General features: G+C 50.3%; 6 protein-coding genes across 6 annotated transcripts; 3 read left to right on the top strand and 3 right to left on the bottom strand.

The window, feature by feature from the left end:
* Positions 1 to 201: 201 nt before the first annotated feature.
* N7484_001230 (SDR family NAD(P)-dependent oxidoreductase) lies at positions 202 to 1230 on the bottom strand (the record flags this gene model as incomplete). The annotated part of the gene is made up of 3 exons (XM_057111650.1): positions 202 to 791; positions 842 to 1066; positions 1125 to 1230. The coding sequence occupies 3 exons, from the start codon at positions 1228 to 1230 to the stop codon at positions 202 to 204; spliced, it is 921 nt and encodes a 306-aa protein (XP_056976387.1).
* A 321-nt stretch (positions 1231 to 1551) lies between these two features.
* On the top strand, positions 1552 to 3139 carry N7484_001229 (acyl-CoA dehydrogenase family protein; the record flags this gene model as incomplete). Its single annotated transcript, XM_057111649.1, has 7 exons — positions 1552 to 1731; positions 1778 to 1883; positions 1933 to 1958; positions 2018 to 2195; positions 2249 to 2482; positions 2541 to 2630; positions 2685 to 3139. The coding sequence occupies 7 exons, from the start codon at positions 1552 to 1554 to the stop codon at positions 3137 to 3139; spliced, it is 1269 nt and encodes a 422-aa protein (XP_056976386.1).
* A 400-nt stretch (positions 3140 to 3539) lies between these two features.
* N7484_001228 (endonuclease III domain-containing protein) lies at positions 3540 to 5243 on the bottom strand (the record flags this gene model as incomplete). The annotated part of the gene is made up of 1 exon (XM_057111648.1): positions 3540 to 5243. The coding sequence occupies one exon, from the start codon at positions 5241 to 5243 to the stop codon at positions 3540 to 3542; it is 1704 nt and encodes a 567-aa protein (XP_056976385.1).
* Positions 5244 to 5787: 544 nt separating this feature from the next.
* On the bottom strand, positions 5788 to 7643 carry N7484_001227 (amidophosphoribosyltransferase; the record flags this gene model as incomplete). Its single annotated transcript, XM_057111647.1, has 3 exons — positions 5788 to 6977; positions 7040 to 7492; positions 7559 to 7643. 3 exons carry the CDS (start codon positions 7641 to 7643, stop codon positions 5788 to 5790), a joined length of 1728 nt encoding a protein of 575 aa, XP_056976384.1.
* Positions 7644 to 8629: 986 nt separating this feature from the next.
* N7484_001226 (DNA cytosine methyltransferase) lies at positions 8630 to 10507 on the top strand (the record flags this gene model as incomplete). Its single annotated transcript, XM_057111646.1, has 2 exons — positions 8630 to 10014; positions 10072 to 10507. 2 exons carry the CDS (start codon positions 8630 to 8632, stop codon positions 10505 to 10507), a joined length of 1821 nt encoding a protein of 606 aa, XP_056976383.1.
* A 574-nt stretch (positions 10508 to 11081) lies between these two features.
* Positions 11082 to 12917, top strand: N7484_001225 (putative 2-methylcitrate dehydratase; the record flags this gene model as incomplete). Its single annotated transcript, XM_057111645.1, has 4 exons — positions 11082 to 11333; positions 11413 to 12190; positions 12245 to 12433; positions 12529 to 12917. The coding sequence occupies 4 exons, from the start codon at positions 11082 to 11084 to the stop codon at positions 12915 to 12917; spliced, it is 1608 nt and encodes a 535-aa protein (XP_056976382.1).
* Between the last annotated feature and the right edge of the window lie 18 nt (positions 12918 to 12935).

Genomic DNA, 12935 nt, shown 5'->3' with positions numbered 1-12935 from the left:
TTTTCAGAAACTCGTGATGACATTGATTCAAGACATTAGGCCGATAAGTAACCTCAGAAATGTTTTGGCTAGAACAGTGCAGCGCGGAATGGGATCACAGAACAGAATTTTACCAATGAGTCAGCCTACAAGAGGAGAGCACTAGTTGTGATTAAGGTGGAAACAAAAAGTCGAAAGTCCATTTTCGCGATCTAATGAAGCTCACATAAAACGGCCTCCAGTACACTCCACACACGTTCCAGTTACATAAGAAGAAAGCGGACTAGCCAAGAAAAACATGACTCTCGCAGCCTCATCCGCAGTTCCAGGCCGTGAAAGAGGAATATCAGAAACATCACGCCACTTCTTAGCGTTTATAGGAATTCCAACCTTGATATCCTGTCCATCAATAGAGAGGACCTTAGATTCAGTCGGAGGTTGCGTGATACGAGTATCAATCCATCCATATGCAATGGCGTTAGCACGAACATTGTATCTAAAATAAAGTAAGCTCAAAATCACTTGACTCAGCTCCTTGGAGTATACATACCGGCCCCATTCAGCGGCTACGGTTTTTGTGAGGCCAACTATGCCCGCTTTGGCAGTAGCATAGTTGATTTGGCCCATTGCACCGTGTAGACCGGATGTTGATGAAACGTTGATGATGCACTTGGGCATATCGCGAACAGATGGGTCCATCCAATGTGGGGATAGGGCTCGAAGAAGACGGAATGGCGCGTAGTTGTGAATTTTCATAATCACGTCGAATTTTGCATCGTCCATTTTGTGGATTGCGCTATCGTGACAGAATCCTGTGGTTATCAGCCTTGGACATGGGCTCTGTTTCATCAACGAAATTTACCTGCGTTGTTGACAAGGCAATTGATCTTGCCCCAATTTGATAAGACATCTGCCACTAAGCTTGCAGGAAATGATTCATCAAGCATATTTCCCGGGAAAGCTTCAGCATGCCCTCCAAAGTTTCGAATTTCTTGAACTACCTCTTGTGCTTTATCGGAGTCAAGATCGTTGATTGCGACCTTGGCTCCTTTTTGAGCAAACAGTAGGGCGGCCGATCGACCAATGCCTTTTTAACTTGGAATGAGTGCTGATTATTGTTTGTTTTTTGGAGTATTTTCTCTCACCTTGCGCAGCTCCTGTGATGATGATGACATGTCCGTCAACTCGAGCAGGATCCGTACTCGAGCTGACGAGATGGTTCTGTATCTGGTTCAAGCGGAGATTCGCCATGATTGAAGACAAGCACGTGTAAAATCTCAAGTACAGGGGAAAATCCGTTTGTTCATGTCCTTTGACAAGCATTTCATAAGGTAGCCTTGTCAACTTGTCACTCTTGTCCTCGGGATCTACAAGTTCGGAATATTTCGTGTTTTGGAATTTGCCGAACCGCGACTCAGGAAAATTAACATCACAAAGGATGACTCGTAAATTCCGTGGGCGGAATGAAAGAGTTCCGTTCAGGTATTTATTTCATTTGAATGTCTGTTCTTTCAAATTTAGATACATACTCATACAAATCTACGTCAAACTTTCATCAAACACTGCTTCAAAATGGCCTCGGCTCTTACCTCTGACATCCCTTCCGCGGACCCAGCATGGCACCGCCGTCATGATCACCCCTACTTCAAAGAAAGTCATCACAAATTGCAAAGGTTTGTTCGTGAATATGTGAATCGAGAAATTGCTCCCAATGTCGAGGAATGGGAAAAGCAAGGATATGTACCGGAAGCTGTCAGTCTAGCCGGCCTCAACAAGTATTCATCTAACACCCAGGCAGGCATTCAAAAGACATGCATCTTTAGGCTTCTTAGCAGCTTCTGCATTTCCTCTCCCGAAGGATTATATAAAAGGATTGACATTGCCAGCCGGACTCAATGTTGATGGTAAGTCCCGATCTTGTGATTAAGAGGTACGGTCACTGATTTGATTCAGAGTGGGATGAATTTCACGATGCTATAGTAAGCACTAGCAGGTTATTTAGAGTGACTGAGTCTTTCAAAAACTGACTTATCGTTAGATCATTGACGAAATGGCTCGTTGCGCCTGTTTGGGAACGGTCTGGGGCATAAACGGCGGTGCGACAGTCGGCGGACCACCAATTGATCACTATGGTACCCCAACACAGAAAGGAAAGTACCTAGCGCCTCTGCTACGAGGCGAGCAGAGACATTGCCTTTGTGTCACGGAGCCTGCCGGTAAGCATCAACTGTCGACTCAGATGGAAAATGAAAACGCTAAGTTATCTTAGCTGGCTCTGATGTTGCCGGATTGACCACCACTGCCAAGAAAACACCCGATGGAAAGCATTACATTCTGAATGGAGAGAAAAAATGGGTGACGCAAGGACAATGGGCCGATCATGGCCTGGTCGCTGCTCGAACAGGCCCGCCTACTGCCAAGGGTCTCTCGGTTTTCATCGTTCCACTGGCAACTGAAGGAATTTCGAGAAGGAAAATCGAGAACTCCGGTGTCAGCTCCAGTGGTACTGTCCCAGCCTAGATAAAATGAAGCAAGAGTCCAGCCTGACTGACGTTTGATAGGCTCGACTTTCATGGAATTTGACGAGGTACTCGTACCAGCCGAGAACCTACTTGGACAAGAAAATCACGGATTCGAAATCATCATGTCCAGTAAATAAACTTTCTGAACGCACATTATTCACCTTGACTGACTTTTTGCTACAGCCTTCGCTCATGAGCGCCTTTGGGTTGGCATAACCGCCCTGCGACTTGGCCGAATTGCCTACGAAGACTCCTACCGCCATGCGCTAAAGCGCGAGACCTTCGGAAAACCACTCTTCGAGAACCAGGTCATCCGGCAGAAATTCTCTCGAATGGCAAATATGCTCGAACCCACCCAAGCATTCATGGAAGAATTGGTATATCGGTCGGTTCGAATGCCTTCTCTGAATTTCTCGCCGTTGGCTGCGATGCTTAAGGTGCAGGCTGCTCACAATCTGGAGAAAATATCTCGGGAGTCTCAGCAAGTCTTTGGTGGACTTGGATACTCTCGTCAGGGACAAGGCCAGCGAGTGGAACAGATAAGTCGGGATGTGCGGGTTTTGGTGGTAAGTGGAGGTAGTGAAGAGATCCTGCTTGATATGATTGCCAAGCAGCAGCGGAAGTTGGCTCATCTGTGATATCGGTATTTTGTCATATTCTATGAAGCAGATGGCTTCTAGGTATGCGTCCATACGCCCCACAAGGAGTACTAGGCCGATGAAGCGAAACATATGGAGGTGCTCGATGCACGCAGATGTCACATGAAATTGGAGGTGGAGAAAGAATAGCGAAAAGTCGGTGGTAAAAGGGGAAAGTGGGTATCAAATAATTATCTTGAAAGTACACTTGAAAGCAAATAAAGCTACCGAGAATGCAATGAAAACTTGAATATGAGCCATAGGAATCATAAAACAGTCAAAAGAGAAATCTCCGAATAGAAAGGCACCATCAAACGTCACTAAAATCAAATCCCTAAACACCTTCGCGGTATAAGCAAATTCATTGCATCGTAGCAAGCCGACAGTCATGCGCACAAAATCAGTCAGAAACATCATCAAGCACCGTATCCGAAACTTCAGAAAGCTCAGGATCCTCAGTCTCGTCCGTATCAGCAGTGGCAGCTGGCAGAGCGGCGGTTTTGGCCCTTTTTGCAGGACGAGTATCAGTGGAAGTCTTCTTTTTCCTTTTCTTGACTGCAGTCTTTGCCTTCCCTTTCTTCTCGACCTTGGTAGGGGCGGAGGAGGCTCCCTTGCGTTTGCCGGTTCGCTTCACGAGGTGGTCAATCACACATCCATCATTCCAACCTGCAGCCCCCTCACCGGTAATGGCGCGACAACGAGGGCAGTCTTTTCCATGGCGGATCAACAGCTGGTGCAAAGAGTACTTCAGGTGATCCGGAACTCGGACTTCCAGGTGGTTGAATGCGCTGACTTCGTTGACTCCTGTAGGTGGAATCCAGCCAAGCCATTTGGAGAGGCGGAAGATGTGGGTGTCGACTGCGAAGCAGGGACGCTGAAGGCAAAAAAGCAGGACACAAGCTGCAGTCTTGGGCCCAATCCCGGGATATTTTGTTAATTCAATCATGGCTTCCTCGGACGAAAGGCTATGGAGGTGGTTCAGGGAGAGGAAGTTCTGGTCAGCACATGCGATTTCATACTCCGTGGGCATCTTGAATACTTCAGTAGATGCGATAGGGCCAGTAAGCTTGGACTCCTCGTCCACTTCCAGACTGTGGTTGGGTGCGTCTGGGTCTTCCTTGGTCGGGGTAGTTAAGCTATTTGCAGTTTTCAGAGGGCCGAGGCGCTGCTGGCTTTCCTCATACACAAGGTCGAGGATTTTCTTGAGGTGCATACTCTTCATAGTGGCCAGTCCACCACTTTTGATTGCATTGAAGACATCCTGCATTGAAGCTCGACGAACGGCATCCCAGTCAACGCTTCCTTTGCCAATCCCTTCATTGAGAATGCCAAAGCGCTGCACAAGGCCGTTAAATGCCCTAGCGGAGTTGCTGCTTGTAGTAGCCCCACTGAGTAGAGTTCGAATCAAGGCGTCCAGCACAGACGGGACTTCGCCACAACCAGTGACAGTGAGAGATGGAGGAGGGATGACTTTGGGAGCAATGACCTCTCCATGGACCGAAGAGAGTAGTTTATTCGCAACTTCGCACTCCTCGGCGGTTGGATGAGTCCAAGATGGGAACGGTGTAACGCCTGGAGTAGGACGATAACGGACCTTCTTAGCCTCAGCTTTTTTCGGAGATTGGGAAGCTGAGTTGCCTTGGAGGTTGCCATTAACCATGTCACCCATAGAAGCCTGCAGTTCAGAAGTAACTTTGTCGACTGCATCACTGGAAAGTTGGTTTTCTTTGTTCAGACCAAAGGGCTTAGTTGCAGACAAAGGGGCCATATCGGGACCGATGTTGTGCGGGAAATCCTCATCGGCAACTTGCTTAAGCACCGCCTTCTGAGCCTCTTTATCAGCCCTGGCCTTTTTCCCCGCTGCCGCTTTGGTAGTCTTCAATGCGGCTGTTTGCTTCGTCTTGGCCATTTCCTTGTGGGCTGTGACATTTGGCTTTGTGCGAGAAGTAGCTTTCCTAGCAACTTTCTTCTTGCCTTTCGCGGCCTTTGTCGTGGTTGGGGTGTGGGTAGTCACAGGATCAGCGGTTGGAGTGGTGATGGATTGTCGTGTGGCTGGTGCTGCAGCAGCCCGAGCAGCAGCACGGGTGAGAGGAGCATCGGCCATGCTATAAAGTTATAGTGAGAAACTGGGGGGTGTCAAAGAAAAAAGAAGTTGGGGAAAATCTTGAGAAGTAGAGTCGTTCGGTATGACGTCAAATCTCTGATCCTGATCGAGGGTGCGTAACTTGCTTCTTCCAAGCACTGAGCTTCAGAATTTGAACGAAATGATGCGGAGATCTGATGAGACTTGCAATCATAGTAGTAAGCGTGGGTTGAAGACAGATGATGGTTGGAAAGATGGAAAGGAAGTGAAGAGACGATTGTTTATATACCAGTTGGCACGTGACACACGAGTAAATGATATGTTGATATTTTCTATGTAGTAAGGTATCGCTTCCCATGTGGGAACAATCGAGATCACATGAAATAATCCGACACAAGTATATGGGTCACTTCAGATAAGGTGCATTGTCACATCACACATCACTTTTCTCATCAAAAGGGAATTGTTCCCCGTCTAAGGTATGCCGCCCGATACATAACTCCGAAGACTCCGAATGCAAATCAAACCCGAGTGGCTCTAAAATAAATATTGAAAATGGTCATAATTATGGGTGGTCAGCAATATTGTGGATGCTGATGTCCATGCGGTCATCCACCTTGGGGTTGGGGTGCTCCTCATGGGAGGGCTTGGGGCGGGTTTGTTGCACATCATCTTCGGCAGGGATGATCTTGCCATTGGTATCGACTGCGACTCCCTTCGCGGCAATCTGGTAGTCAGTGGTGCTGGCAAAGCCGTGAGCAACGGCCTCCTTCGCCTTGTCCAGAGCCTTGTTCTTGCGACCTTCACCACGAACCTCCTCCAGATGTTCGAAGTAGCCATCACTTACGGGGGTGACGTAGCTACCACAGAACACACCGACTTCGAAGTTGACAGGTTCTGTCTGGCCGTTCTCGATAGCGATCTCAGCACAAGCGCCCTTGAGATCCTCTAGAGTTTGGAACACGACGCTCTCAGCGCCGATGTGGCGGGCAATGGCTGCGGTATCACGGTTGTGGGCAACCAGCTCCTGGGGTGAGGCCAGATCAATACCGTAGATATGGGGGTGTGTGATCTCAGGAGCACAGCTGGCCAGGTAGACCTTCTTGGCTCCAGCCTCACGGGCCATGCTGACAATCTCGCGACTAGTAGTGCCGCGGACAATGCTGTCATCGACAAGCAGGACATTGCGGTCCTTGAACTCAGCCTTCATGGCATTAAGCTTGCGACGGACACCCTTTTGGCGGGTCTTCTGCTCAGGCATGATGAACGTGCGGAACACGTACCGGTTCTTCACGAAACCATGGCAGTAGGGCTTATTCAAGTACTGAGCGACATGGCTGGCGGAGGTAGTAGAGGTCTCAGGAATGGGGATGACCACGTCAATATCCTTGACGACCTCGGGTCCGAGAACCTTCAGAATACGGGCACCAAGACGGTCACCCATACGCTGACGGCTGCGGTACACACTAATTCCATCCATAACAGAGTCTGGCCGAGCAAAGTAGACATACTCGAAGATATCAGGGGCATAATCCCGCTTGGGGGCAACTTGACGGAAAACCGGCTCACAGCCCTTCTCAAGAATGACAGCCTCACCGGGCTGAATATCGCGGTGGTTGTTGAAGCCAAGCTGGTCCAGAGCGACGGACTCAGATGCCATCATGTAATCAGTGCCTTCGCCATCCAGGGACTGGCGAGAGCCAAGAACCAAGGGGCGGATACCGTAGGAGTCACGGAAACCAATGAGACCAAAACCTAGAATTCCTTGTCAACGGATTGCTCGGATGTATCGGAATCAGCGATGAGGATAGACTTACCGGCAAGCAAAGCAGTGCAGGCCCAGCCACCCTCACAGCGCTCATAGACACGGCTCAAGCTGGCAAAGAGATCCTCCTTGTTCACGCGCGCCTTCTTTGTCTCGCTCAGTTCATCAGCGAAGATGTTGAGCATAAGTTCACTGTCACTATCAGTGTTGATGTGACGGTGTGCCTCCAGATCCAGGTGCTTCTTAAGTGCCGGCGCATTGATCAGGTTTCCGTTATGCGCAAAGCAGATACCATAAGGACTGTTCACATAAAAGGGCTGTGCCTCGGCATTGGCACTGCTACCAGCCGTAGGGTAACGCAGGTGGGCGATACCCATGGAACCAGGGAGGTTGGCAATTTTGGCACCATCGTGGAAAACCTTAGCAGCCATGCCGTTGGCCTTAAGCTGGTAGATTCGACCACCAGACGCGCAGGTTGCAATACCAGCAGCATCCTGACCACGATCTGTGTTACACAGCAGACTTTAGCCTTTGCTCCCTTGTCTTCATTGTATAGGTCGCAGGCACTCACGTTGGAGGAGATATAGGGCCTCGTGAAGGTCGACCGCGGCGGCCGCGGAGGGGTTGGCCAGGATCAAAGCGATAATTCCACACATGATGACGATGGGTAGGTTTCCTAAACACCGGTCGGGAAAATATTAGCACATATTCCGATTCACATTTGTGGCAAAGTGCATCGCGGGGTTATTTCTCAAATCAGTTCGGATGTTTCTCCGCAAAAATAGCTAGGAAGTCTAACATCTATAAAAAATATCCAAGTTCATCATAGAGAGGGGTGGTGCAGATTAGGATAGCAAACAGAACACAACTTACCAGAACCAGGATGTGGTCAGTTAGGGCGCAATGGTCAACAATGACCCCCAGGAACAAGAAGAGGAGGGGAAAAGGAAGAGAATTTCTTTCCAGTGCTCTGGTCCCGCCAAAGGAGTTCAAAGTCTCCACAGAATTTTTTTTTCCGCCGACGCCGGCCCGGTGCTGACTCATCACACCCTAAATCGGCTCTTTGTGTATAGAATCATGGTAGGGGCCTGTATGGTAGTAGCAACCATAACCACGATATTGTGCATTCTCTGGTGATCCAAACGTTAAGAATCATGCCTTCTGCTGTGAGAAGTATACCTTGTACAGCAGACAATGAGTTGAATTTTGTATTGATCATGATCTTGACTTTGTTCCTCTACTGGCCACTGAGGCTTTGTTCTGATGGACCTGCAAAGGGTAGTTCTGAGCATTTTCCAACGCTTGAAGCTCAATTTCAAATTGAAGTATCGTCTCATATACTCTGATCTGGAAAGCTTCATTTCCCCGACACACCAAATCTTCCTGCTTCTGTCGAAGAGCATATTATCTCATGATCCATCACTCAGCTCTTTGATATTGGTATTTTTCAGACTCTCTTGATCTCATCAACTCGATATCAGAATGCCTTCAATCCACATAGATCTTGTTTTGGGGGCACATCTGCCAAGTGCGAGCTCAGTCGGGCACGTCGTACCCCTCAGCTCGCTCGACGGCGCCCTAGCAAAACCGAAAGACAAGCTGGGCAGCGACGGCTCCTTCATCATGAGCTCCGTCTCTCAGAATGTGTCTTTTGATCAAGCTCGACCTTCTTCCTCCTTTGCGAGCTCGCCACGGAGTACAGAGTCTTCTTGCCAGACGGTTTCGACCCCCCCTCGGGAGTTCTCAGGAGTTACCCATCGACCTCACAGGTTACCCGCCGAAAGACATCATCGATCTGACTGACGAGCCTCATACATACCCGCAGGTTGGAGCGCGCATTCCCAGCAGCCCTGTGGTGGAGATCCGTGAACAGACTGCGCGGCTAACTTTAGAGCCCCGGCGACATCCAAGTGGCACCTCTTCATCAGTGGTTGTCAATGGCATCATCTATGGTCAAGGCTTATCGGTCGAGCTCCATGATGGGAATTTCCTCCATATCGACCATGTCAGTGAGCGTGGCGGTGAGAAATTTTTCCATGGTCGCCATTTGGTGCCATCAACCAGCCAGGCCGTAGGAGATTACATCCCTAAAGTAGTCGGCGAAGTGATCTGGATGCCCCATATTGCCGGACTATGTTCGCTGGACCAGATCAGATGTTTTCGTCGCATCCGCTTTACCAACCTTCGACGCAAAAACCATGTCTCGGATACGGAGCTCCATGGCGAAGATGATCTCACGTGTCGGTTGAAGTTCACACTCAAGTTCCGGCCGGTTATGCGACATGGTACTCGAACCGGGGGATCAGATGACCAAGAGTTTGCTGTCGAGTATCTCACGTATAATGAGGCATCTGGTGGCTCTAGTGTTCGTCTCCCTGCCAATGAACTGCGCGACCAGTGGCGAGGTCGCAATCAGACCACCCCATTCGGTACAGTCGCCCTCGTGCCTCGGCCTGAAAGACTGGAAATCGATTTGGTGAATCCGGATCCACAAGTCTGGAATTCCGATGATGCTAGTCGCAACCGTACATACACCTTTGGCGATTCATACTGCGGTGCAGGTGGCGCCTCCTGTGGTGCCAGAAAAGCTGGGCTGGCCTTGAATTGGGCTGTCGATATGGACAAATATGCCATACAAACTTATCGCTGCAATTTCCCACAGTCTCTAGTGGAGAATTCAACCTTCGACCTATTTATGACACAGACTCCAGAGGATCTGCGCATCGACGTGTGTCATACATCGCCTCCATGCCAGCCATTTTCGCCGGCGCACACTGTTCATAACCAGGTCCGTGACGAGCAAAATTCGGCATGCATCTTCACGTCTCTCAATCTGATCAAAAGGGCTCGCCCCCGAGTGTTGACCATGGAAGAGACATTTGGATTGCGCGAGCGGCACCCCGCTATCTTCAATCGACTGATCATGGATTTCATTGAAGTGGGATATTCGGTCCGCTGGGCGGTGTTGGATTGCCTGAATTATGGTGTTCCTCAGACGCGTCGTCGATTGATCATCATTGCTGCGGGGTAAGGAGAGTCCTTCCTTGCATGTTGAATTTCACTGACGGAATTGAGATATGATAGCCCAGGAGAGACTCTCCCTCAGATGCCACCACCTACACACGGTCCATTCGGCTCTAGTCTCCAGCCTTTCGAGACTATCCATAGGGCCATCAGTGATATCCCCGAAGGCTGGATGGACCATGACACCAGAGGATTGTTGGAGCGTACCAGAAACGCCCACCGAGCCCCGTATAGTCCACACCAACCAGCAAAGACTATCACCTGCAGTGGCGGTGAGGCCAATTACCACCCCTCGGGAAAGCGGGGATTGACGCCTCGCGAGGTTGCGTGCATTCAGACATTCCCACTGGGATTTGTTTTTTGCGGCAAAAACAGGCGCAAGCAAATTGGGAATGCTGTCCCAACTCGGCTTGCCGAGGCGCTTTTCCGAGAAGTCCGCAAATCATTGCGGAGAACAGATGCGAAGGAGTTGGAGGAAGCTCGGACCGGAGCTTGAAATTGGGGCCACATGTGATGGCCCGAGGGGTCGCAAAAACAAAGATTCGAAAACCAAACGATGGGAGGGGCGTTTGATCTGTACATGAAATTCTCAAAAGAGCAGCAGTTTCACCGATGACCGTGGTAATTAATGAGACGTTCCGATTTTCGCCAGAGTCCCTGACTCTTGCAATATGTAATGGCCGTATGTACTGGTGCTGCGTACCCCTTCCTCACATATACTTAAGATTGTACGTCCGATCTTCGGCACTATGAGAGTAAGCCAACCCATATTTGGGTCATAATTGAGAGTGATGGAGAAATGGTCCGCACGGTTATTCTGTGAAGATTGTAGTATGGCTATCCGGGACGAGGTATCACGGCGTGCTAACCGACACTAACCGACTGCGCCTCGGCAATATGAAGTCAGCTTGCGATCACCCTTTTCCTTACCCCAACCTCTCCACATTCTTGACTTCTGCGAATCATCCTTTTTCTCATTTATCCCTTCCTCCCTCCTCAATTCTTCCCTGAGCCCTGAATAGAAATTGGATCATTCTTCTTGATCCTTCTCAATTGCTCTTGCACACACCATGTCCCTTCCCGTGAGACGGCTGACCCACACGGCTCCCCGCACTTTGGCCCGCATCCCCGTCTCTAGAATCCCCTCCACCTTCTCCTCTGCCTCTATTCCTCGTGCTGTTCGCACTACTGCTCCTAAATTCTCTACCATGGCTGCTCGTCAATCTGCTGCACCGGCTGCCCCGGCCGACAAGTCCTACGATCCAGAGATCCAGGATATGGCCAAGTATATCCACCAATACAATGTGGATTCCGACCTGGCGGTAAGTTTGTTTGTCTTTTCCCCGTAAACAAAGGACTGTAATTGGACTTGAGACTGATGGATTCTGGCAACCGTACTAGATGGATACCGCCCGCCTCGTCTTCTTGGACACCTTGGGCTGCGGTCTCGAGGCCCTGAAATTCAAGGAGTGCGCAAAGCTCCTGGGCCCCACCGTGGAGGGGACTGTGGTCCCCAACGGAACCCGCGTTCCCGGTACCCCATACCAGCTGGACCCCATCAATGGCGCCTTCAACATTGGTGCCATGATCCGCTGGCTCGACTACAATGACTGCTGGCTCGCTGCCGAGTGGGGTCACCCCTCCGATAATCTCGGTGGTATTTTGGCCGTGGCCGACTGGATCTCTCGCACCAACCGTGCGGGCGGAAACCTTGGAAACGGCAAGATTTTGACCATCCGCGATGTTTTGGAGGCCATGATCAAGGCCCACGAGATCCAGGGTGTTTTGGCCCTCGAGAACTCTTTTAACAAGGTCGGCCTGGACCACGTTGTCCTGGTCAAGGTTGCCACTACTGCTGTGGTCTCCAAGATGATGGGTCTCACTGAAAAGCAGACCGCTGATGCGATCACCCAGGCTTGGGTTGATGGCCAGTCTCTCCGCACCTATCGTCACTCCCCCAACACCATGTCACGCAAGTCGTGGGCTGCTGGTGATGCTTGCCAGCGTGCCGTGAACCTGGTTCTGAAGGTGCAGAAGGGCGAGGGTGGTCTTCACACCGTTCTTTCTGCTCCTACCTGGGGCTTCTACGATGTTCTGTTCAAGGGCAAGAAGTTTGAGTACCAGCGCCCCTACGGCAGCTACGTCATGGAGAATGTCCTCTTCAAGGTTTCCTACCCTGGTAAGTTTCGACTGACAGTAACCTTGATCTGATCTATGAGCTAACTATTTTTAGCTGAATTCCACTCCCAGACTGCCATTGAGGCTGCTCAGAAGATCAACGTCAAGCTCGCGGAGATGGGCAAGAGTGCCAAGGACATCAAGGAGATCACCAACCGTACCCACGAGGCCTGTATTCGCATCATTGACAAGCAGTTCAAGGCCATGGACAACTTTGCTGACCGTGACCACTGCGTCCAGGTGAGTATCTTAGCTTCCCGAAACAAATTTTAAGATGGATTCTAATTGTTTGCAGTACATGGTTGCCACCATGCTAGTCTTCAACCGCCTGACCGCTAGCGACTACGCCGATGGCTCCGAGGCCGCTACCTCCCCCTCTTCTGGAGGACCTCCGCCAGCGCATCCGCTGCGTTGAGGATGAGCAATTTACCAAGGACTACCACAACCCCAGCAAGCGTACCATCCCCAATGCTCTGACCGTCACCCTGAATGACGGCACTGTCCTTGAGGAGGTCGTCGTTGAGGCTCCTCTCGGCCACCGTCTCCGTCGCGAGGAGGCCAAGCCTGAAATTCTGGCCAAGTACAAGCGTCATCTCCAGGCGCACTTCGACCAGGCTCGCATCGATGAGCTGCTCAAGGTGGGCTGGGACCGCCAGCAGCTCGAGAATTACGAGGTTGACAAGTACGTTGACCTTTACGTGAAGGACAAGATGGTTGCTTCCTCCTAAGTAGGGAAACCAAGATCG

The sequence above is a fragment of the Penicillium longicatenatum genome (genome assembly GCF_028827895.1).
Source record: "Penicillium longicatenatum strain IBT 33135 chromosome Unknown contig_1_segment0_segment0, whole genome shotgun sequence".
Taxonomy (NCBI): domain Eukaryota; kingdom Fungi; phylum Ascomycota; class Eurotiomycetes; order Eurotiales; family Aspergillaceae; genus Penicillium; species Penicillium longicatenatum.
This window is presented reverse-complemented; position numbering and strand designations above follow the sequence as displayed.